Source organism: Mandrillus leucophaeus, unplaced genomic scaffold (assembly GCF_000951045.1).
Source record: "Mandrillus leucophaeus isolate KB7577 unplaced genomic scaffold, Mleu.le_1.0 Scaffold123, whole genome shotgun sequence".
NCBI lineage: Eukaryota > Metazoa > Chordata > Mammalia > Primates > Cercopithecidae > Mandrillus > Mandrillus leucophaeus.
In genome coordinates, this window is record NW_012100654.1 from 5,787,720 (window position 1) to 5,812,547 (window position 24,828).

At 36.1% G+C, this 24,828-nt stretch overlaps 1 protein-coding gene across 2 annotated transcripts in view; it reads right to left on the minus strand.

Moving 5' to 3' along the window:
- Positions 1-2,867: 2,867 nt before the first annotated feature.
- STXBP5L (syntaxin binding protein 5-like) overlaps positions 2,868-24,828 on the minus strand; it is a 503,509-nt gene continuing 481,548 nt past the window's right edge. For both annotated transcript variants that reach the window (XM_011971605.1, XM_011971604.1), the window contains 5 exons: positions 15,956-16,316; positions 10,211-10,376; positions 7,561-7,672; positions 4,615-4,835; positions 2,868-4,111 (listed from right to left, as the gene is read on the minus strand). In XM_011971605.1, coding sequence (XP_011826995.1) covers positions 4,070-4,111; positions 4,615-4,835; positions 7,561-7,672; positions 10,211-10,376; positions 15,956-16,316 — 902 coding nt within the window. In that variant the 3' untranslated portion in view covers positions 2,868-4,069. The remainder of the gene's footprint in view (positions 4,112-4,614; positions 4,836-7,560; positions 7,673-10,210; positions 10,377-15,955; positions 16,317-24,828) is intronic.

The following is a 24,828-nucleotide window of genomic DNA, read 5'->3' on the forward strand; positions in this document are numbered from 1 at the left end:
CCCGTCTCGGCCTCCCAAAGTGCTGGGATTACAGGCTTGAGCCACCGTGCCCGGCCACGTTTTGACTTCTTTTGGCATTGCCCTGTGTGAGCCAACATGGTCAGGTTACAGTTCTTTTTTCTCATAGCAGCAGGGTGTAATCACACAGATATACTCCCAGTTTGTCCCAATGATCCTAAGCCAAGGAGAGGATTTTTAGCTTACTTTTCTAGATCGGCTTCATTTTTCCCTTCTGCTTGAACGTAAGAGTCTATTTTAATTTTCAACCAATCTTAGGCCTAATCTGATTCTTTTTTCTCTCAAAGTCATGGTGATCCCTTCATGTAGATAAAGTATACATGGTACCTTTAAAACTGGTACATTGGTCACATAAAAAGGGACTCCAACAGTAAACTTTTTCCTCAGATCCCTAAAAACTTTGAGGGAAAATAGTTGGATTTTGATTTATTAATTTGAGAATCACTTTCAAAAGATTTGAAAGACTTATCTTTGTGACTGAATCACTGGAAAACATCTCATTCAGTTCTGTCACTGTCCTTCCAAAGTTCCAGTCGGACAATGATCTTGACAGTGATTGGGGCCCTAAAGTCTGGGGCTCAGTGAAGTGTAAGAAGCAAAGTCAGTAGTACTGCTTTTGTAGGCGATTAAAACCAGTGAGGAATCAATCATCCCTCCCTGCAAACTCCAAGATTAATGGATGATTTCAAGGTAGGGATTATTGCTCATGTTATTATCAGAGAAGTACTTCTAGCTTCTCATAGATGAATAAATTAAAAGGCCCATTTTCTGCTGTAACACTAAAAAGGCCTTATCTTTTGAGGGAGTCATAGGGAGACAAGGTCAACTTGTTGGGACTGTGGTTTGCAAGCCTTATCTTCTGATATCGCTTTAGCAGATAAAGTGTAATTTTGATGGTAACTAAGGCTCAGAGTCACTTTCTGTATCATTGTCCACGTTACTAGGAGTATTTTTCTTATGTTCCAGAATAGAAGAAAGATAGGAATGATGAGACTATGCAAAGGATTACATGGATCAACAGTACTCATTTTCCAAAGGTGAGGATAAGATGATGATGGTAGTGGTGGCGATGTGTGTGTGTGTGTGCGCGCGCGCTAAGGTCAGTGCAACAGAACAGAAATGTTCAAAGAGAAAAATCACATCCACATTAGATTCTTCTTATTGCTGTCTCTTTGAATTATAAAAATAATTTTGATACAGTAAAACCTCATTAATTTGGATTCCACTAACCAGGAGTTTGTGAGATGAAGTACCCTTACGTTAAGGAAGGGCTTATAAAAACAATTTTGAAAGACACGTTTAAACTACTTCAAAGAGCCTTTTCTTTTCAAGCATTTTAGAAGCACCTGTTTACTTCCAATTGGTGTGCTAATTATAAACTTTTGATCTATTCAGTGAGACCAAAGTTTTAAGCACTTCTACAGTGAAATACTATAATGTCCTTTTTGATATTTTCTCTATGTGCCTTAAAATATTCTGTAGTTGTTATTTTTCACTGATTCCTATATGCTTTCTTCAAAATTGTATTTTATTGCATATGAACCACACATGTAATTTTGGGTATAATAATTTATCTTGCGAAGACATTGTATACTTATTGTACAGTTTTATACAACATATATTACATATTCACACAATCTACCTCTTTATATGATGTAGAATAGTGGCTATAAACTGGGAGCAATTTTGGCCATGACATTTCGATTGTCATTACTAGGAGGTTCCTACTGGCATCTAGTAGACAGAGGCCAGGGATGTTGCTAAAATCCTGCAATACACAGGACAGTTCCCCACAATAAAGACTTTCAGCTAATAATGCCGCTATTGAGAAATCTCGATGTAGATCAAGTTAAAACAAGTTAAATCTTATTGAGGGCTTCAGAGATACTCATCAAAGGTACTGCTACTTTGGACTGAGTTTCATTATTTCTAAAATAAACTAATATTTTACTCTTTTAGGTTTTTTTGGAAATACAGAAATGATAAAGTGTTTGTTCTGAAAATCAGAAAACTAAGTCTTTGAAACTGGTGGTACAAATAATACATTGCAATTTGGCCACTAGTGTTTTCTAGATCCTAATCTTAAGTTTCTTTAATATTTTTAACATATAATTTTATAATTCTATACATTATACAGTCATGTAATATCTGTGTTTCCAAGCTGGATTCTGTTACCATAAGGCTGTTCACAGGAGTCTGGGAGATTCACAGAGAGGCTTTTTTAACAAGAGGATTCAAGGACTCTGAGAAATCCTGTCCTAGTGTACATTATCTTAACTCTTTCACTCATCTTTGTTTTCTCAAAATTACTGAGAACATTGTACCACTAGAAACATTTGCTAGAAAGTACAACTTCTGGCAAAAAATTAGACTATAAAGGAAATAAAAATACCGTTTTTTTGGCTAAAATAACCTGAAATTCAGGAAAATTGTGAAGTCTTAACACAAATGTAAATCCAGTAAGACCTTGATTAACAAAAATGCAATAAGCCAAAACCATAATTAAAAATTTTCTTGAATAAACAACATATTACAGGATGGGTCCTGGAATATGTATATATACATTCCTATAACGTTTGACTTCCAGAATCATGTGAAATGGTAGTGTCTATTTGGTTTTGATTCTGGTGCTTTTCTGGTGAGTTACAATAGATACCTTGTATCATGTTAAGGATATTCTTTATTCCAACTTTAAAAGAGTTTTTAATAAGGGACAGGTGTTTGGCATCTATTGACATAATCTGGTGGCTTATATTATTTGACCTAGTGACAAAAACATTGATTTTGTATCATTAAACTTTTTATGTATTTCTGTTGTCTATAATGATGACTGAGGCCAAGATAGCAAACACATCACTATATTTTATAAAGATTTCCAGTGGTAAATATCAAACCGAAAGGTATTTTCTAATGAAAGCCCTTGTAAATCAGAAATGTCATAAATCAGAATCCCTTTCCCAAAACATTAACTGAGGTTTTACTGAATCACACTAAAGAGAATGACCAGTTTGGTTATCTGGTTTGGTTTGTGAATGTCAGGCTGCAAGAGCACCTTTCGATTGCAGGCCCTACTGGGTTTGAACAGTAATATACTGTGTAACTGGCAGACAAGGATACAAATGAAGCTTTTAAAATATATCACTTTAGAAACTGAAATTGGGGTGTGTGAAATTTCCCTTTTTGTGAAGTCAGTTCTCATAGCTAACTATTATTCCTATAGATTCCCCAAACCTACTACCAACTCCCCTATAGAGTACAAGCCAGGCTGAAGAAAATGCTTTGAGGTGACCCAACCCTGCATGGTTTGTGCTAAAAACAGCAACCCATTCTGAAGGTGATAGAAATGAAAATAATTGTGTTGGGAATAATTTACTATACTGGCAATATTTGATTATGACAGAACTGTGAATGATGTAAAACATGGAGAGAGAACATTAATCAGACTCTTGCCATAAGAATTCAATAATGTTCTAGTAAAATGATGAGGAGAAAACTCTGGGTTCTTGTTTTGTTTTGTTTTCCTTTTCAGTTGGGTATGGCAAATATATTTGAAATGCACTGATATCTTCAAATGCAGATTTTTTAAATTGTTGAGTGTGGCCCAATTGATAGAAATAGTTTACCATGAATCTTTTTTTTTCTTCTATCACAACATGCTTTTTTTTTTCTTTTCCTCTTAAGATGTTAATTTATCATGCAAAGATTTGTTTTCATTAAGTGCATTAATGCTTTTGTTTGTACAGGAATTTTCAAATCAAGAGGACTCCCCGTAGTTCCTAAATATAAATCCTTATCGAATGACATGCCAAGATGATAGCTCCATTCCACATGGGAAAAGGCAAATTCAGCCATATCTTGGGATTTTAACCAGGGCTCCAGCCTTTGGGTTGTACAGCGTCTCTGATACATCTCCTTTATGATAATTTCAGATTGACTGTAAATGGAACATTTTGTAGAAGAAACTGGCTTCTAGCAGTTGAATAGTGATGCTGGGAATAAATTTGGTTTCCCTGAATATGGTTTCTCAAAGCAGTCACAGCTTCTTTAGAAGTTAGAATTGGTACCACTTCTTATCCTTGTATTTCAGCATTAACTGCAAAGAAAAACATAGCCACCATAAGATGCTAAAATACTTTAAAAGTGCTATTTAAAGCAAGGCCTTTTTGAGCTAATCATGCAAATCTAATCTCAAAACTTATAATCAAACTGAATGGCTTCTTTTATTTTGTGAAATAAAGTGCATATGAGAAAGATTTTAAAAATAAGCTGTAAAGACTCAGCTGATAGAAAATGATTTTTCATGACTGAGACAAAATGGAGGATGTGGATCCCAGATGTATGAGAACCAATGGATAATTTTCTTTATCCCCTAAGGTAAATAAGTATCGATACCTTAAAGTATTTAAAAACAAACAAACAAAAAACCTTTTATCTCCCAAGCATTGGGGGAATTGTAATACTTAGAAGAGATCCAGGCTACCATGATTCTCATACAGGATTACTTATGTGGATCTCTGTTTAAGCGTTCTTGTTCAGAGCCTAAATGCTTAAAGTTACTCCTGTATGAAGATGTCTGTATTTACTTAGGCAGTTTACCTCATGTGCATGTTTGGAAAATGCTTCTGCACTGGTCATCATGCCTGCAGTTTTCTCTTCCAGCTCTCCTAGCCTCTGTCCTCTTTCATCAAGTGCGATTCGTGCACGGGTCAGCTCTCCCATCACCCCTCCAGCAGCGCCTTTCATCCCTTCTATACTACCTGGTCCAGGAATGTGTTGCGCAAGGCTGCGGGATGCTTTTCCTGCTGAAGCTTCCCCAACTGAGAATATAAGCAATAGCAATTTAAAACATTTTGTCAGTAATTCAAACAGTCAAGCTTGTCACCAAGACAAAGAACTAACATTACATTCTACTGTCATAATTCTCATTAAAAGAGCATCATATATGTGTTTGGAGATGTTAGCACTTCAGAAAAATGCTAAGAAAGAGACAGTGAGATACATTGTTATCATAGGCCTTTTGTATGTGTGTGTGTTCCATACAATATGGCATAATTGCATTTCTTGATGCTGAATTGGAATATTCACATATGTGACTTCATATTTAAGCCATATTAATGTCTCTTCCAAGCTTAGACCTGATCGTTTGCTTAAATTTCTGCCTAAGTTTTTATTTCAGACTTCTCTGTTCACCTTCATATATAAGCCTTTCTAGGCCTCAGGTTCTCTTCCTCTCTCTTTCTATCTCTCTCTCTCTCCGTAAACACTGAAAAATGGGGTATATGAATATATGAATGATGGTTACATATGTTAAAAATTTGATTTATAAAACAAACATAACATTTACCCATATAAGTTACATATGTTAAAAATTTGTGGCTGGGCACAGTGGCTCACGCCTGTAATCCCAACACTTTGGGAGGCTGAAGCAGGCAGATCACTTGAGGTCAGGAATTCCAGACCATCCTGGCCAACATGGTGAAACCCTGTCTCTACTAAAAATACAAAATTAGCTGGGAGTGGTAACATGTGCCTGTAGTCCCAGCTACTTAGGAGACTGAAGCACGAGAATCTCTTGAACCAGGGAGGTGGGGGTTGTGAGCCGAGACCATGCCACTGCACTCCAGCCTGGGTGACAGAGTGAGACTTTGTCTCAAAAAAAAAAAAAAAATGTGATTTCTAAAAGACACAAAGAATTTCTCAGTCACCTACAAAGCTCAGTTTTATTCAATTTCAATGAAGTGAAAAAAAATTTCTATCGACAGGGTCTTGCTATGTTGCCCAGGCCTGACTCGAATTCGTGGCATCAAGAAATCCTGCCACCTCAGCCTCCCAAGTAGCTGGGACTACAAGTGCATACCACCACAGCAGCGCTCAATAAAGAAAAATATTTTTTAATTGAAAAACAGCTATCAAAAATTAGCCAAGCATAAAAGTACGTGCCTGTAGTCCTAGCTACCCAGGCGGTTGAGGCAGGAGGATCACTTGAGCCCAGGAGTTAGAGGCTGCAGTGAGTTATGGTTGTGCCACTTTACTCTAAAGCCTGGGCAACCAAGTGAGATTCTGTCTTTTAAATTTTTTTTTTTTTTTTAAAGAAAAAAACAGCTATTTTGGCAGAAATTTAGTTAGAATTCCCAAGGATGTAATACTGGAATGGATTCTAGATTTTTTTTTTAGTAAGAGTTGATGGAATCTAATTTTTAAAAATTAAGAGCCTTATTGAGATATAATTCACATAACATTTATCCATTTAAAGTGTACAATTCACTTGTTTTTAGTGTATTCACAAAGTTGTAGGACCATCACCACTATCTGATTGCAGAACACATACGTTACTCCAAAAAGAAACCCCATGCTCATTGGCAGCCACTCCCTGTTCCTTCCTTGCCTCAGCCCCTGGCAATCATTAATCTACTTTCAGTCTCTCTGAATTCTAGACCTTTTATATAAATGGAATCATACAATATGTGACCTTTTTTTGTCTGGCTTCTTTCACTTAGCAAGATGTTTTCAAGGTTATCCATGTTGTACCATGTATCACTACTTCATTCCTTTTCATGGCCAAATAATATTCTATTGTATGAAGGAACCTAGATGTTTTTGCATAGTTAAAAGTTCCAGAGAAAGAGAATTTTGATCTATACTACCAAATGATGGTAGGATATTCTGGAAAATATATTCATATCTTCTCTCTGAAAATTTTCCCTGGTATCTTCCTATTATTTAAAAATCTACCAGTGAGGCTGGGCGCTGTGGCTCATGCCTGTAATCCCAGCACTTTGGAAGGGTGAGGTGGGCAGATCACCTGAGGTCAGGAGTTCGAGACCAACCTAGCCAACATAGCGAAACCTCGTCTCTACTAAAAACGCAAAAATTAGCCCAGCATGGTGGGCTCCTGTAATCCCAGCTACTTGGGAGGCTGAGGCAGGAGAATCGCTTGAAGCCGGGAGGCAGAGGTTTCAGTGAGCCGAGATCAGGCCACTGCACTCCAGCCTGGGTGACAGAGCAAGACTCTGTCTCAAATAAATAAATAAATAAATAATCTACCAGTGAGACTTTGATAAACAGTAATACTTTTCGATTTTGTTTATCAAAGTCTCACTGGTAGATTTTTTAAGTAATTTATTCTGTAGGATTGATAAATCTTACATTCTGAATAAGGAATCTGTTTTCCAGCAGTGGTTAAAGTCAGGCAGATTCAAAAATCTTTTTTCTAGACTTTTTTGAATACCTTCACATTGCCATGCAGGTATGATCTACTTGTAAATGAGATATTTATTAACTTGCTCATTATTTGTATGAATTATATATATCATTTTTGTTACACAATTTCCTAATATGAAGTGACCACTTTTTTTCATGTTTGGTAAACGCAAATAATTTTTCTGGTACAGAAGGAAACAAATATTCAAACTTTAAGAAGCAAAAAATATGTAGTCTAGAATTTGAGATCACATATTACATTAAGTTATACACACACATACACATACACAGAAACATGTCTTCTATTTTGCAATACATTTTTACAATCAGGAATTTACTCACAGAGCTCTTCTCTGTCAAATGTTTGTCCACTTCCACCAAACAGTCCCTTAAGAAAGCCTCTGTTTTGAGCTTCTGGTGTCTCTATGGGAGTAAACAAATCTCCTAGCATGTCCTGTATCAAATTCAAAGAAAAAAGCATTAAAAAATCAATTAATATACAAAAAGGTAATACTGTGGTATATTAGGAGACATCATGAAAAAAAACAGTGTGCTTTTCATGTATTTTCATAGTGATTTTTGCTGTGCTCACAGTTCTCCCTCTGGCATTTCTTTTATTCCTCCCCTTCTATAGTAACAAACATTCTAAAAATTTCCTTTATCTGTCCTCTTCTCTTCTTCCCTCCACCAAAGTATGGGAAGCTAGTATATCTACCCTAGGATTAATTTCCACCTGTGCTCAATAATTACCAGTAGACTTCTGATCCTTTTTCAGTCACTATAGCCTCTTTTTTATCCTGGTACCCTTCCCTGAACCAAGCATAGACTGCCCTATGAAATAGGAAAGCTTTGGTGGTATGTGGAAGGTTGGATCTATTTTTGTAGGAGTACAAAATTATAAAATGATTAAAGATAATTTAAATGAGTCAAAATAGGCAGCTACTGTATAGGGTGAAGTACAATTGTTTTCAATATTTGGTGAGCTTTACAATGACTAGAGAAATGCTTGTTAGAAATGCAGATATCTAGGCTGCATTCCACATATATGAAATCAGAATCTACATAGATGTACTCTCATTATCTATATTTTTACCAGACTTGCAAGGTTCTTAACCAAAGTTTAAGAACCATCAGTGTGGAGAAAGGAACTTAGACTGAGTCAGGAGATCTGTGACCTAATATTGGTTTCCTACAAACTTCCAGTATGATTTTAACTTCATCATCTCCCCTTACCTCTACTGAGACTTGTGCTCCTCCTCCTGAAGCCCTTCTCTTTGGAAATGGCACCATCATCTATTTGGTTCCCCAAGCCAGAAACCGAGAAATGACTAATTCCTTCCTTTCCTTCACTCCTATATCTAATAACCCTAAATCCAGCTGATTACACTTTATAGCTATTGAATCTGCTGACTTTTCTCCATCCTCATGCTTCCTGAAAACCAACTGCCATACTAACCAGAATATTTATTTTAATAAACAAATCTGCTAAAACTTTTTAATGACTTACCACTGCCCTTGGGTTAAATGCTATAATAGATTCCTTAGGGAGCTTACAAGGGGCTGCAAGATCTACTCGACTAATTCTCCAGCACAACACCTCCACTCTTTTCACTTCCCAATTCTGCACTTTCTTGGCAGTTTCCTTAGCCCTGAGGCTTTTGCATGCCACGACTTCTGTCTAAAGTATCTTACCTTTTTCATCCCCAGCCATTCTGTCGCCTGGATAACTCCTATTTACCATTTGGAAGTCAGTTGTGCCCATAATCCTTCTCTAACTTCTTTTGATTAAGGGACACACAAAATAAATATATATCCAGTGAGTTAGAATTGGGCATTTGTCTCTGATTGTAGCAGTATGCATAGACTAGAAACAGGATAGCTGTAAAGGTTTATCTAACCTTGAGTAAGGATAGTCACAAAATTTTTAAAAAGCACGTTAGAGAGTCAACTGGTTAAACTGCCTCCCTTCTGCTCCATCAACCCAGGTGTCCTCCTTCTATGTCTCCCCAGTACTGGCACAGCCATATATAGCAGTTTCCACAGAGTAGTGTGATTGTCTGTTTACTTCTGTCTCTCCACACTGACAGGCAGGGACTTGTGTCTTATTTATTAGCATGTTCCTAGAGTCTAGCCAAGTATTAGGCATATAGTAAAAACTCAATAAATATCTGTAGAATGACAATGGTGATGATGCTAATATTTATTATTATTTATTTTTAAAAAACCTACTATATTCCAGGCACGGAGCTCAGTCCTTTACATGAATTCTTACTAAATTCTGACAACAATGCTCCAAAGTAGAGTGTACAGATAAATTAAGTAAAATGCCCAAAGTCACACAAATGGAGGAGCCAAAATACAACTTGAGTAGTTCAGAGCTTATGCTCTTAACCCCTGTATTATAATAAATATGTTTTAGTTTTCTTATTTGTAAAATGAGGGGGTTTAACTAGTTAAATGTCCAAGATGCTTTTCAAAAATGTTGTGACCATTCTTATGCAAGGTTAGACATTTATATCTATTCTGTTTCTAGGCTATGCTTACTGCTACAATCAAAGGCAAATGCTCAATTCTAACCCACAGGACATATGTTTGTTTTGTGTGTCCCTTAATCACAAGGTTTCTTCAAGAGTTCTTGAACTCCCTGAATGGTATGGAAAGTTTTTGTATGTACATACATATTTTCCACCCTGAGGGGAGAGTTTATAATCTTTCATAAGATTCTCCATGGACAAAAACAATAAAATAAATAAATAAAAAGATTAGCTATTAATGTGAATGATCTTTGCATTGTCTCCCTCTTATCATTTCTGTGCAATACCTAGAACTATACTAGAAGTTGGTAGGCTCAAAATGAAGAATATATGTTCAAAACATGTTATTGGAAAGGCATGTTTATTGTCTGACCTAATAATATTTTAGTTTTTAGACATCTTTCTCATTCTCTCAACCATGTCCAATGTCTTTTTCATAAATGTACCTCCTGACCTACCTGTAGATTATCACACATTTCTTGGCTGTATGTTAACCGCTGAATTTCTGTAGGAGAGACGAGGTATAATGCCTGTCCTTCATTGGTAAAACAAAATGTTCGTGCTATCCTCATGTCTGTCAGTGGCAAATAATTAACATCCAACATTGGGCGAAGACTAGGTAGGCTGAATGGAAAAAAATAAATCCATATATCATATGCAGGTTATTAGAAGCAGATCTTTACATAAAAACAGCAATTTTTATTCTCTTATTTTATGATTGTTTCTTTTTTTAATTATAATTTTTATATTTGTCTTGCTCTATCACCCAAGCTGGAGTGCAGTGGAGTTAGCTCACTGCAATCTCACCTTCCAGGTTCAAGTGATTCTCACGCCTCAGCCTCCTGAGTAGCTGGAACTACAGGCGTGTGCCACCACACCTGGCTAATTTTTGTATTTTTAGTAGAGACAGGGCTTTGCCATGTTGGCCAGGCTGGTCTCAAACTCCTGACTTCAAGTGATCCACCTGCCTTGGCCTCCTAAAGTGCTGGGATTATAGGCATGACCCACCATACCAGGCCTGGTTGTTTCTTCTTATCTTCAAGGCTCAGTGGTAATAAACTAGACTTTCTTTTTTTCTTTTCCTTTCCTGTTTTTGGAGGGAGAAGCAACTTTATTTTCATCAGAAATAGTAATGTTTATAAATTCGTTTATAGTAGTTTGTAAACTATTATCAGAAATACTAATGTCAATAAACCACTTACTTTAAGAGATAATCGGGAACTATGATGAGGGTGATAATAAAAGGAGATATCTTACAAAAATTAACCTGGATGTTATGCTTGCTCTAAGATTAAGTCACTTAGGGAAACAGATTCAGTATTATCCAATGGCTTAACCTTCCTTCCTTTTGTTCCCATTTTGGTGGTGGCTGGATTACAAAGAGTAGTGTCTTCTGCCCTGAATGTAGCAGTAGTATGGTGGGTGCTTAGAGGTCAATTACTGGTTTAGAAGAGATTCAGGCTCTTAAATTTTACATGTGCTTCCCAGGAGGGGGAACACGTTCTTTCTCAGCTCTGTGTGAGGACCATGTTAGCCCAGAAAGTGTTCTCAGAACACTGGGTGCCCATTCTCAGGTTAGGAACAGAAAGACCCTGGTTTCCTGGCAGAAATTATGGATCCTACAGCTTTCTCTCCATCAAACTTTAAGTCACAGTAAGACAGGACTCTGGAGTCACAGGCACAGCCAGAAGGAGAGTTCAGCATCCTTATGCTGACTCCTGTTCCTGGACATGGGTCTTAAGATCCAATAATCTAGACTTTCACATAAAATCATATACATGAAAAAAAAAAATTCACAGGCACAGTTTCACATAGATGCTTAGCAAATGTTCTTGATGGATTAAATGCAGTGGCCAGCAATTTCCGGGGCACTTTTTGTAGCACTTCACATGTTCCTACAATGACTTACAGCATTTGGTTATGTCAGAAACACCACAACTAGAAAGTGTCTGACTGCATACTCGGTCGATTGTCTTTCTTTAAGGCAAAACTGACAGTGATGTGGTGTGGGTCCAGTTCACTGTGCCTGGAAATGAAGTGGCTTTGCTCCCCATTCCTTTACTCTATACACAGGAAATGAAAATTACTCATAACTTAGGGCAACTGCACTGGAGGCATGACTAATAAATAAATATGGCCAAGACTGTAAGGGAATGAGAATAAGTTATAAATAATAGATCAGAATTTGCACATCCAAATGAATACCACACATCTGAATTGTCTTACCCCATGGGTATATGCTTATCCTAATGTAGCTGATAATTTTGCTAAAATATTCATAATGTCCTTTTGGATACTGTTTTTCGAGCCAGTTTTACAAACCACTGACGAAAACCAGTCTCACTGCCTTTTAATCTGAACTTTAATGCCAAAAGGAAAAAGATAAACTTGTAATTAAATAAATTTTGAAACCGTTGTACTGATTCTAAGTGTGCACAATGATTTTAAATTATCCCAGATCGTAAAACCAGCACCTTGAAAAAAATACTGATTTCCTTTATCAAAGTGGTTTGTAACACTACTTTGAGACCTGGAAATTTACTATGTAAAATGGGACCTGAAATCTGTGCTATTGGAATAAGCACTGTGCTTTCCAATATGGTAGCCAGTAACCACATGTAGCTATTGAGCAGTTGATACATGGCTTGTCTGAATTGAGATGTGCTGTAAATGTAAATGATACACTGGATTCAAAAGCTTCATTGATGAACAAATTACCTAATATCTTAAGAATATATTAAAAGATGATCTGTTATAGCACTTCTGGTAACTAAGCTCCTTAAAATATAAGTCCAAACCAATCCCAGTTAAACAGATTTCCATGATAGATTCAGTCAAATTAAAGGGTGGAGTTGAGGAAGAGGTTCCAACCGACTTTTCTGATGTGCTACATTGTCTATATTGTATAATAATAAGTAAGCCAAGAAAAGAAAATTAAAGAGGTGTAGTCACTTCAGGTAGGAAAAGAGAGCAGTTGCTAACTTCTAGGAAACAATTGCTCTTATAACAGAAGAAAAAAGACTTTCTTCTATGCAGGATACTTTAATAAAGAAACAGCGTCAGGTAACAAGGTAGGTCTCACAAAAAGTGTTTCTTACAGCCAAGTTTGAGAATTCACACAAAAATAAGCTTCTTCTATTTCTCCTCTCTACTCTCAAACTTGCTTTTCTGGGTCTGGGTACTTAGGATCTAGGTAACCATTGCCTAGCTACCTGATATCTGTCAGAAAACTAGGACTTGAGAAGACTGGGCTCAGGAGAGTTACCTTCTGCTAGGGTCTGAAAAGATCCTAGGAATATACTCAGTATGGGAAAATGAATGAGTCCAGGTGCATGCTAATTTGTAGGATTCATTTCTTTAAACTATACAGCAGAGTACACACCATTGTTTCCTAGCTATACTTTATGTATATGTATTATTAAAATCATATCAAAATTATTTCCTTTTCAGTGAGTTTTGAGGATCCTCAGGAACACATGAAGAATTTCTACTATGACACAATATCAAAGTAATCATTATCATGTCAAGCAAAGTATCATTATCATGTCAAGCAGAGGAAGACAGATACCATTTATCAATGACTCAGTGTATGTGTGTGAGAGATACACCCGCTTACACACATACACAAATAGACCTTTTTTTCCCCCCAAAATCTGAGGCATGTCTGTGAGTTAAATCATTTTCAAACAAGATTGAAATGACCTTATCAGAAATTTCTAAAAACAGTTTGAGAAAGGGGGAACTAGATTGAAAAGAATCAGAAATATATGAGAGAATGAACAGATCATAAAATGATTATTTCTATTCAAAATTTTCTCCTTCACTACTTTCCCTTGGCTTACAAATCTGCTCATATTTTCCGTATTAAAAAAAAAAAAAAACTCTCAAAAGCTAGTTTCATTCTTAAATGACTTTCCTGACTCATCTCTCTTTTAACCACAAAATTTCCTGAAAGAATAATCAATACCAGGGAAAAAGGGCCCATAAATATTTATGATAGTAAATATTTTAGGCCCTCTAGGCCATATAGTCTCTGTTGCAACTACTCAACTCTGCCCTGTAGTGCAAAAGCAGCCATAGTCAATATACAGAAACATGGGTGTGGCTGTGTTCCAAAACCTTTATTTATGGGCACTGACATTTAAAATTCGTATAATTTTCACATATCATGAAATATTCTTCTTCTCTTTGAGTTTTTTCAACCATTAAGTATGTAAAAACCATTCTTAATGCTTGCAGGCTGTACAAAATCAGATAGGGGAATGGAGGTAGATTTTGTTTTGGATATTAATTTGCCAAACTCTGATCTACACCACTGCCTCTATTCTTGTCTCCTTGAAAATTAGCTTTTGTTTCCACCATGCTGCTAATATTTGCTTTCTCAAAGATCATTAATATCCCACCAGTTGTGAGATCTACTGTTTTTTTCTTGTACCCAAATTCTTTGACCTCTCTGCTATATTTTACTACCTCTTGACCACCTCTTTTGTTTTAATATTCTTCTCTTTTTATTTAATGAAGTTATACAATTCTGGTCCTGTCCTATCTTTCTAATGATTTCTTCTCAATCTCCTTTGCTGCATCTTCTTTCTTTCACTACGTAAACGTAGAATACCCCCAAGTTTCTATCCTCAGCTCAATCAATTTCTTGTTTCTTTTTATGCTATCTTTTTTTAATCTCATTTGCTGACATAACTTTTACTGATGCATTTATATATATGACTTCCAAAGCTGGATCTTCCACATATATTTTTCTCAGAGTGCAAATCTTAAATTTATTGCCAAATCTCTGCTGGATGGCTTATAACACCTCACATTTCAAATATTTATTCTCAATTTATTATTAAATTTCTCTTTATCAGCTTTTTCGAATCCTTCTGACTTTCCTATATGCGAATAACATAACCGTTATCTAAGTTCAAAAAATGTTTTAACCTTTAAACTCTCTTCTAACCTCGAGATTTAATAACCTCCATTACTGTCCACAACAAATCAGCTTTTCATTCAATAAGTTTCCCTTACACCTGTTTCCTCCTTGCCTTCAATATAGAGACCACTTCAGTTCAAAAGCCTATCTCAACTTCTCCCTGTGTATGTCCTAACACATGGCTAGAGAAGGTTAATTACCTGCTTAAAACCCCATTTCCTATTAATTAATTAATCTCAAACTCAACATTCAAAGTCCTCAACAATTTGCTTCAAACTATCTCTACATGTTACTGTCCTCCCAACAACTCTTTTTTATAATACATGTTCAACTATGCTGTGACTTTGAACTCTGGGAACTTAGTTTGTAGCTAGAAAATTCAATCCCATATTTCCTCTGTTGGAATTTACATTTTCTTTTTGTTATAATGTCTGTGTATCTATCTTATCTCCCCAGTTAGACAGTGAGTTTCTTAAGGGTTAGGACCATGTTTTACTAATTTTTATATCCTTCACAAGCCTAGCACAATGCTTGTCTCAATGATTTTTGGAAATAAGTGAGATATTAAAAAGAATGACAATGACTTCTATATAGTATATGTTTATGAGTTCATTTTATGATAATTATTTTTGTGTCTCATAAATTTTCATTTCACTAGAGTAGAATGAAATCTCTTGGCCAATATTTTATTATAGAAGTGTCTGATAACTTTTAGTTATCAGACTGGCCTCACTTTTCCTAGACTTGCAACCTCAGGCAAATTGTGTAACTTTAATTTATTAACACATGTAAAATGGAGGATGCAAATAATACTTTATTTTCCTATGTCCTAGAGAAGTTCTAAGGATCAAATGAAATTCTGTATGTAAATTTCTTGGGTGAAGTATGAAACACAGGAAAAGTAAAAGTTAACTTCTTTTCCACTTAGCTTATTCATCTTTTATTTCCAGTGCTTAGCATAGCATCTGGGAGATATGCTCAATAAACATTTGTTGAATGATTGAAAAATCATTCTTTTCTTAGATTCCTTGATAGCAATTAAAATATATATTTCACTCACAATGCCAAGCATTTTTAGCAAAAAAAAAAAAACCAAAACAAAACAGAAAAACCCCAAACTCTCAACAAATTGTTGAACAATAAAACATCCAGAAACATAATGAAACAATGATCTCAGGTTGCTTCTTGATAACATCTTGCACATAACACATATATTTTTTAGAATTGTACCTTGCTGGTGTTGTGATTACCAGATAATTTATAAGAAGGCAAGTACCTCATTATCATGATATGTCCATTAGCACAAAAGCATGCCAAGCAGGCACTGTTACACATGACCACCACATTTGCTTGCAGTATAAAAGATGTCTCCGTGATGTTATGAACATAAAGGCAAGTCTGAGAAGGCAGTGAGAAGACTTTGGCTTGTTTTTCTGAGCAGATTATTGTATACTGATGGTCTCCTATTTCTTGGGATGCAGAAGATGAGTTCATTACCACTTTCCTTCTCCAAGATTTTTCATTTTCATCTATGTTGTTTGGATCCCTCCAAACTTCATATGGCGGTTGCATTAATCCACCCGTTCGGTCCATACAGGAGAATGTTAGCACAGCTCCTTTCAATGAGAGGAATGTACCTATAAAAATAATTGGACATCACTGACATGTCAAATTCATTCTAAAGCGTCTATGGGGAATTAAAGTTTTACAGTGTGATAATTTATACCTATAGAGTCATAATATTCCCTAATGTATATGAATTTGTAGATTTATTTATTATTATTATTATACTTTAAGTTCTAGGGTACATGTGCATAACGTGCAGGTTTGTTACATATGTATACTTGTGCCATGTTGGTGTGCTGCACCCATCAACTCGTCAGCACCCATCAACTCATCATTTACATCAGGTATAACTCCCAATGCAATCCCTCCCCCCTCCCCCCTCCCCATGATAGGCTCCGGTGTGTGATGTTCCCCTTCCTGAGTCCAAGTGATCTCATTGTTCAGTTCCCACCTAAGAGTGAGAACATGCGGTGTTTGGTTTTCTGTTCTTGTGATAGTTTGCTAAGAATGATGGTTTCCAGCTGCATCCATGTCCCTACAAAGGACACAAACTCATCCTTTTTTATGGCTGCATAGTATTCCATGGTGTATATGTGCCACATTTTCTTAATCCAGTCTGTCACTGATGGACATTTGGGTTGATTCCAAGTCTTTGCTATTGTGAATAGTGCCGCAGTAAACATACGTGTGCATGTGTCTTTATAGCAGCATGATTTATAATCCTTTGGGTATATACCCAGTAATGGGATGGCTGGGTCATATGGTACATCTAGTTCTAGATCTTTGAGGAGTCGCCATACTGTTTTCCATAATGGTTGAACTAGTTTACAATCCCACCAACAGTGTAAAAGTGTTCCTATTTCTCCACATCCTGTCCAGCACCTGTTGTTCAGGAATTTGTAGATTTGTGAGTTCATCTGTTATAATAAGTTGGATTCATAGAATGTTAGGTCTAAAAGGAGTTTAAGACATCAACTGGCCAACTCTCTCATTATATTAAAAAAGAAGAAAAAACAGACCCAGAAAGATTATGAAAGCTGGGCCAGGTCACATAGCAAGTTAGGTCAGAGCCTAGTTTAGAACTCAGATTTTTCTGATTCCTACCCCAGGATTCTTTCATTATACTATATAGTCCCCCTTAAAGTCTTTTTATAAAAAAGAAAATTTAAAAAATGTACATATTTTATTTATTGAAATAACTTCAACTGAAAAAATAATCACACCGTCTTATACCGTTTTCTTATTTCATAAACCAATTTGCTAGAAAATGCTTGATTTTTCTTCAAAATCAAACACTTAAGAAGAAATTTCAATATCTAGAATTCATGGTGGCAATTTTAATTGTATGAAAAAGACAAAACAATTACTTTCAGCTCTTAGGCAGGCTTTTGCATCTTTACACAGAAAGGGGTTTTACTCACCTGGATTCTCTAAGATTGACAATGTATGCCAGATTATTGCCTATAGGTGATTTTCATCAGTCTTGGAGGACAACATACTATAAGCTTAGGAGGTAGTTTGGGCTCTCGTGATCTTTGGATATTTCCAGAGTCTTCCCTACGCAGTACCCTATTAGCCCTTTCTTTCCTTTGTCCTTTTACATCATGCAGAGAGAGTAAGTATGTCAGCTTAGACTGATATGCCTCAAGGGTGTACATGTGACAGAGACTTGAAAAGGGAAGGGTGACAGATAAAAATACATTCATTTAGAAAGCACTTACAAAGTCCTTAAAATTTATAAAATTGAAAAGAGTATATTGGGATGATCTTAGTTGTGTTTTTAAATCCACTTTAAGAAATCTATAAATGTACATACGGGCAACTGCAGAGGCTAGGGGAGTAGAGGTTTAGGTGCTGCAGTTTAAGGGTTAAGGGATAAAAGAACATCTCTCCCAGTCTCCCATGAAGGAAAAATGCCAAAAGCTATGAAGAATTATTTAATTAAAATTAACCTAGGATTGATCCTGCTATTCAGTAAAACCACATTTTCATAACTACCTGCCATAGAAAGACTTTTCTAAGTATATCTTTGCATCCTTGATTTAGAGATGGCTGACAGTAGGTTAAAAAGACAAGAAATCCACATTTCGAAAGCCATTTTACTTATACTCTTTGCATACAATCTGTCAGCATCAAAATGAATTTCTCAATAAGCTGCCCTTGCCAAAACAGCTGCTTTGTTTCTTAATTTTTAGTCATAAATGCTTTGATTATATTCTGTTCATTAGGTTTATACAGGGTTAAGTTTTCCAAACAATGTATTATTAATCTTTCAGGATTCTTCCTTTAATCTTTTATAACTGGAAAAAACTCAAGTAAATCTAAATTGTAAGCAGCTACTACTTCAGAAATACACTTACAATGTATGCTTAAACTTACAGGCTTCAACAATAAGATCTTAATTAAATCTACCATAATAACTGACCACACAATTAATCAGGACTTTCCTCTTAAAGAAGATCTCACTGGCTAGGAGTGTACTTTACTCCAGCTTTCCCAAATAACTAGCCTTGCCCACTACAACCTTCATTCAATCAATACATATAGTATCAAGGACATATAGTATAAAGCACACATTCTATGTGCTGTAGGCTCATTTTAGTTAAAGGCAATATAGTAGTGAATAAAACAGACAAAAGTCTCTGCCTTCATAAAACTTACTTTCTGTGGTAGAGATAGATAGTATGTCCGATAAATAAGTAATCATATGGGATATTACATAGTAATAAGTACTAAGGAAAAAAAGCAGAAAAGAATATAGGAATTCTTGAAAAAAGGTAGATAAATTTTAAATAGTGTTATAGACTGAATGTTTGCATCCTCTGCCAACCTCTTACAAGAAAAATCATATGTTAAAGCCCCACCCCCCACTATGGATCTATTTGAAGATGCAGCCTTTAAGGAAATAAGATTAAATGAGATCATAAGGGTATGGCTCTAATCTGATAGAATTAGTGTCCTTTTAAAAAGAGATACCAGAGTACATGCTCTCTCTCTCTCTCCCCCTCCCTATGTGTACACAAAGGAAAGGCCATGTGAGCACACAGCAAGAAGACAGCCATCTGCAACCCAAAGGAAGAGACCTCACTAGACATCTACCCTGCTGGCACCTTGAACTTACAGTTTCAGTCTCCAGAACTGTGAGAAAATAAATTGCTGTTGTTTAAGCCACTGAGTCTGTGGTATTTCATTATGGCAACCTGAACAAACTAATAAAGAAGGGAAGGCTTCTTTTCATCATCCTGTGGGAATTAGGGTTCAGGAAACCAGCACAAAATACTGATATTCTATGACTGTTATGAATAATAAATTATCCTTTGTCTCTGAGCCAGGAGTTTCATGTCTTCTATCAGCATCGAAACTGGCAACCTAATTTTATTAGCTTACAAGTAGAATAAAATCTCAGATTCTTTATAGATCTTGACTTTCTAGAATGCCAAGAAGATTCATAGGAGGTAACATCAGAGAGATAAAGTAGAGCCAGATCATGTTGGTTCTTTTAGGACATGGTAAAGACCTAGACTTTTACTTAGCATGAGATGGAAGGATTTTAAGAATGGAAGTGATGTAATCTAACTTTCATGTAACAGAATCACCCTACCTCCTGGACATATCCTAAAGGGAACCAAGGCTGGAAGCAGGGAGAGTAGTGAAGAGGTTGGTGTAATAGTCTGGGTAAAAAATGGATAGAGGCTTGGTTGAACTGTGTGGTAATAGTAGAGATGGTGAGCAATGTCAGAATCCGAGTATATTGTAAAGGTTGTGCCAGCAGGATTTGTTAACAAATTGGATTTAGGGTATGAAAGAAATATGGGGGTCAAGGATGATTCTAATGTTTTTGACTTGAGAAACTGGAAGAATGGAATTGTCATTAATAGACGTAGAAAAGTGTGGGAGGAATGAGAGGAATACCAAGAGCTCAGGTTTGAACATGTTAAGTTTGAGATACTTACTAAACATCCAAATGGATATCAAATAACTGCATATATGTTAGGAATTTGGGGAGAGGTCCAGACTATAAATATAAATGTATGATCCATCAGATTATAAATGACATTTAAGGGCATGAAGCTGGCTGAATTCATCTAGTGCTTCAATATAAAGAGAAAAGTTTCAAAGAATCAGTCTTGGGGCATTGTGGTTTAAGTCCACTGAAATGGAGGAGGAACAAGCCAAGGAGATTGAGAAGGAAGAGCCAAAAAGTAGGAAGAAAATCAGGTGAAAATAGCACTCTAGAATTTGAAGTGTTTTAAGGTAGGAATGGTAGCCTGTGTAATACGTTGCTGATATGTCAAATAAGATGTTGCCTGAGAAATGACCAAGAATTCCTATCTCCTTTTCTGCTCTATTTTTTTCCTTAGTACTTATTAGTATCTACTATTCCATATAATTACTTATTTATCATACATATTATCTATCTCTACCATAGAAAGTAAGTTTTATGAAGGCAAGGACTTTTGTCTGTTTTATTCACTACTATATTGCCCATGACTAAAACCGCCTAGAATCTATTGTTTCTCTTTTTTAATGGAAGATATAACAATATATTTATATAACAATTCAGTAGAAAGAAAAACATTTATTATAAAGGAAACAAAGGAAAAGTTGCTGGATTGACTTTCTTAAGTAAGTGAAAGCAGGTAGAGTCTAGCATATAAGTGGAGTCTAGTGTATAAGCAGAGTCTAGAGTATAAGTGGAGTATAGTGAATAACTACCACCCAGTTCAAGCAAGCCTCTATCCATTTTTCATCCAGACTATTATATTAACCTCTTCACTGCTCTCCCTGCTTCCAACCTTGATTCCCTTTAGGATATGCCAGGAGATAGAATGATTCTGTTAAATGAATCACCTAGTTAGAAGCTTAGTTTAGTAATTGTAACAGGAGAGAATATGCAGGCCATGGAGATACAAGCAGATAGGTTGGTAGATGTGATGATAGCTGTTGAAGTTTTTATCTGATTGTTTCAATTTTCTCCATAAAAGAGGACACTTGGTGATTGCTGAGATTGAAGATAGAAAAGTAAGTTTTGGAGATTTGAAGAGACTAGAGAAAATACGTAATTGTTAGCCAGGCATGATGGCATGCCTGTAGTCCCAGCTACTCAGATGGCTGAGACGGGAGGATCACTTGAGCCTAGTAGTTCAGGGCGACAGTGAGCTATGATTGCACCACTGCACTCCAGCCTGGGTGACAGAGTGAGACCGCATCTATACCAAAACAAAACAAAACACACACACACACACACACACACACACATGCAAACAACCAAAAGGATAAACAAGAAAATGTGCAATTGTTGTCCAGGAGTGTAGGGGCAAGGAGTAGGAAAATATAGTATGATTACCTAGCAGCATAAGAGCCCACTTGAAGTTAGTGATGGTTTATGATAAAATGAGACAATTTAGTGTGGTTATATATTTTTCTCTAGCCATACTCAGCTACATGGGCCTAGAAATAGGATAGGTAGAGTTGAATTTAACCAGGTTTGAGATCAAGCTGAATAAGCGTGACAAAGCAAACAAAGCACAAAGGAGGCAAGAGAGTTGAAAATGCATGAAATAAAGGCATTATAGAGCTTGGCTGTGAAATTTAAATTAGAAAGTGGGAACATGAAGGGGGTGAATGACAATGAAAATGGAAGGATCAATAGATTAAGGTTCCAGTGAGGCTGAAGAATTATATTAAAGTTGGAGTCTTAAGGAGTCTGAGATATTTTCTTTCCTTTTCCCTTATATCCATTGTTTAAACTTTAATTGTCTCTCAACTTCCATGGAACTTCTCAATTCCTATCTAGAATGTCAGCTCTTTGAGGACAGAAACTTCGTATGACTTCGTCATTACTTTATCTTCAGTGCTTATTATAATATCTGCTGGACATGTCATGTGCTCAATAAACACTTATTAACTTCCTGACTACTCCAGTTCACTCTTAGTTATGGATTTTAAAACTCCTATTTTTATATTATATACTCAGGATCGGCTACACAATTTGTGGGCCTAGCGCAAAATGAAAATGCACTAGGCCCACAAATTATGGGGGCCTTTTTGTTCAAAAATTGGGAGAAGAGGTACCATTGAAGGTAGTAAATTATAAAGCTTTTTTCTTTCTTCTGTGGTCTATCTCTTTAGTGTTTTTATATTTGCTATTTATTTTCTATGTAAAGGAAAGTTAAAATTTTAAATTATTAACATGATTTTTTATTATTCATCTTTGTAATATTCTTTACAAGAACATTTAACCTCTATTTTGAACTGCAGCAAAAACACAATAGATAGTCTCCAGAGCTATGAAATAATTATCCACATGGAGTTGGCCAGAAGAGACAAACCAGTCAGTCTCAGGAAGGTTGGAAGGAGGAAGACAGGGTACTTCAAGTCCAGACCAGACCTGAGGGAGCACATTCTTAGGTATGGGGATACCTCTTTGAGCTTGAGAATACTTGGAAGATGACTGCAGATTTTCACAGGTATCTGAGAGTCTCACTACATGACTTCAGTTATTTAAGCACATTTGAGTCTGATGGCTGCCAAGTTTCTCCTCTTGACAGCAATAAGATCCCATCCTGCTACCTCAAACCATAGAAGATGGGTGACTCCCAGAAAGTCTTTAAAACTGTTTGCTAGGAAGTGCTAGCTACCTGAACAGGACTGATTAAGAGGCTCAATCTAAGACATGGCCTCTGGTTGGCTGACCACATGCTAGAGTCACGAAGTGCCACCAACTCAGGATAAGGATGGCTGCCTCCATGCCCCAAAATGTCATCAGGCATATGCCTGACCCTGACCACTTCTGTGTATACTCCAGGCCCCAACAGAAGTGGAAAGTGAAAGTGGAATGCCTCTCTCCCCACAAACTAAGTCATCGCCTAGGTGAGAGGTAGGTGGGAGGTAGACTGTGCATAAGCAGACGCTTCAAGCCCCTAGTGCATGCTCTATTGTCTCATTGGTCTTCACTTACACAGCATACATCAAAAGATAAAATTGTTAAGGATTTTAAGACTTTTTAAGAGCAGAGGGCCTTCTGGGAGCAGAACCCTGTGCATCAGTAGACAAAAGTGGCAACTAAGGTTTCATTTGTAGACTCAGCACATCTGAGAACTTGCTAAAAATGCAAATTCTTGGACCCTACCTCAGACCTAACGAATCAGAAACTTTGGGGGTGGGGCCCAGTAATCTGTGTTGTAATGAATCCTTCAAGTGATTTTGATACAGACAAAAGTATAGAATAGATAAATCTCTAGGTTTGTAATTTCAATGATTTAATGCACTTCAAATTTCCGTATCATTAATAAGAATTTGTTGTCAGGACAACCAAAATAATTAAAGTGAAAATATTCCTTAAAAAAGAGAAATGGGCTTTTCCTAGTTAGGAGGTTTCTGATTACTGATTGAATTTCCCAAGTAGTTGTGGTTCTGTTCAGACTTTCTATTTCTTCATGATTTAGTCTTCGTAAGTTGTATGTTTCTAGGAATGTATAAATTTATTCTAGGGTATCCAGTTTGTTGGCATATAATTGTTCATAATAGTCTCTTATGATCCTTTCTATTTCTGTGGTAATCAGTTGTAATATCTCCATTTTCATTTCTGATTTTATTTTAGTCTTCTCTCTTTTTTTCTTAGTCTAGCTAAGAGTTTATCGATTTTGTTTAATTTTAATTAAATTTAGTTTTCAAAAAATTAACACTTATTTTTGTTAAAAAATAGGCTAAGGACTTGAATAAACATTTCTCCAAAGAAGATATGCAAATGGCCAACAAGTATATGTAATCATCCTCACTGTCACTAATCATTAGGGTAATACCAATCAAAACCATGACCTCATATCTGTTAGGAGTGCCATTATCAACAAACAAACAAACAAACACAAAAACAAGTGTTGGCAGGATGTGGAGAAACTGCAACCCTTGTATGCTGTTGCTGGGAATGCAAAATGGTGCAACTGCTATGGAAAAAAGTATGAAAGTTCCTCAAAAATTGAAAAATAGGACTATCATATGATCCAGCAACCCACTTCTGGATATGTATCCCAGGATCAGGATGTTGAAGAGATACATACTCCTATGTTCATTGCAACATTATTCACAATAGCAAAGATTTGGGAATAACCTAAATGTCTGTCAACAAATGGATGGGTAAAAAAAATTGGTATATACATACAGTGGATTATTCAGCCTTAAAAGAAAAGAAAATTATGCAGTATGCAACAACATAGATGAAATTTGAGGACATTAAGTGAAACAAGCCAGTAGCAGAAACACAATTACTGCATGATTTCACTTATATAAGGCATCTAAAATAGTCAAACTCATAGAATCAAAGAATAAGATGATAATTACCAGGTGCTGCGAGGGGAAAGTGGGGAGTTGCTAATAACATAGTGGAAAATTTCAGTCATGAAAGCTGAATGAGTTCTAGAGATTTGCTATACAACATTGTACCTGGTCACTAATAATACTGTATTATATACATAAAAGTCTGTCACAAGGGTAGATCTCATGTTAAATGTTCATACCAGAATAAAATTTTAGAAAAATAAGTGAAGTAGGACTAACACTTGTTGAGTATGCTTTATGTGCTAA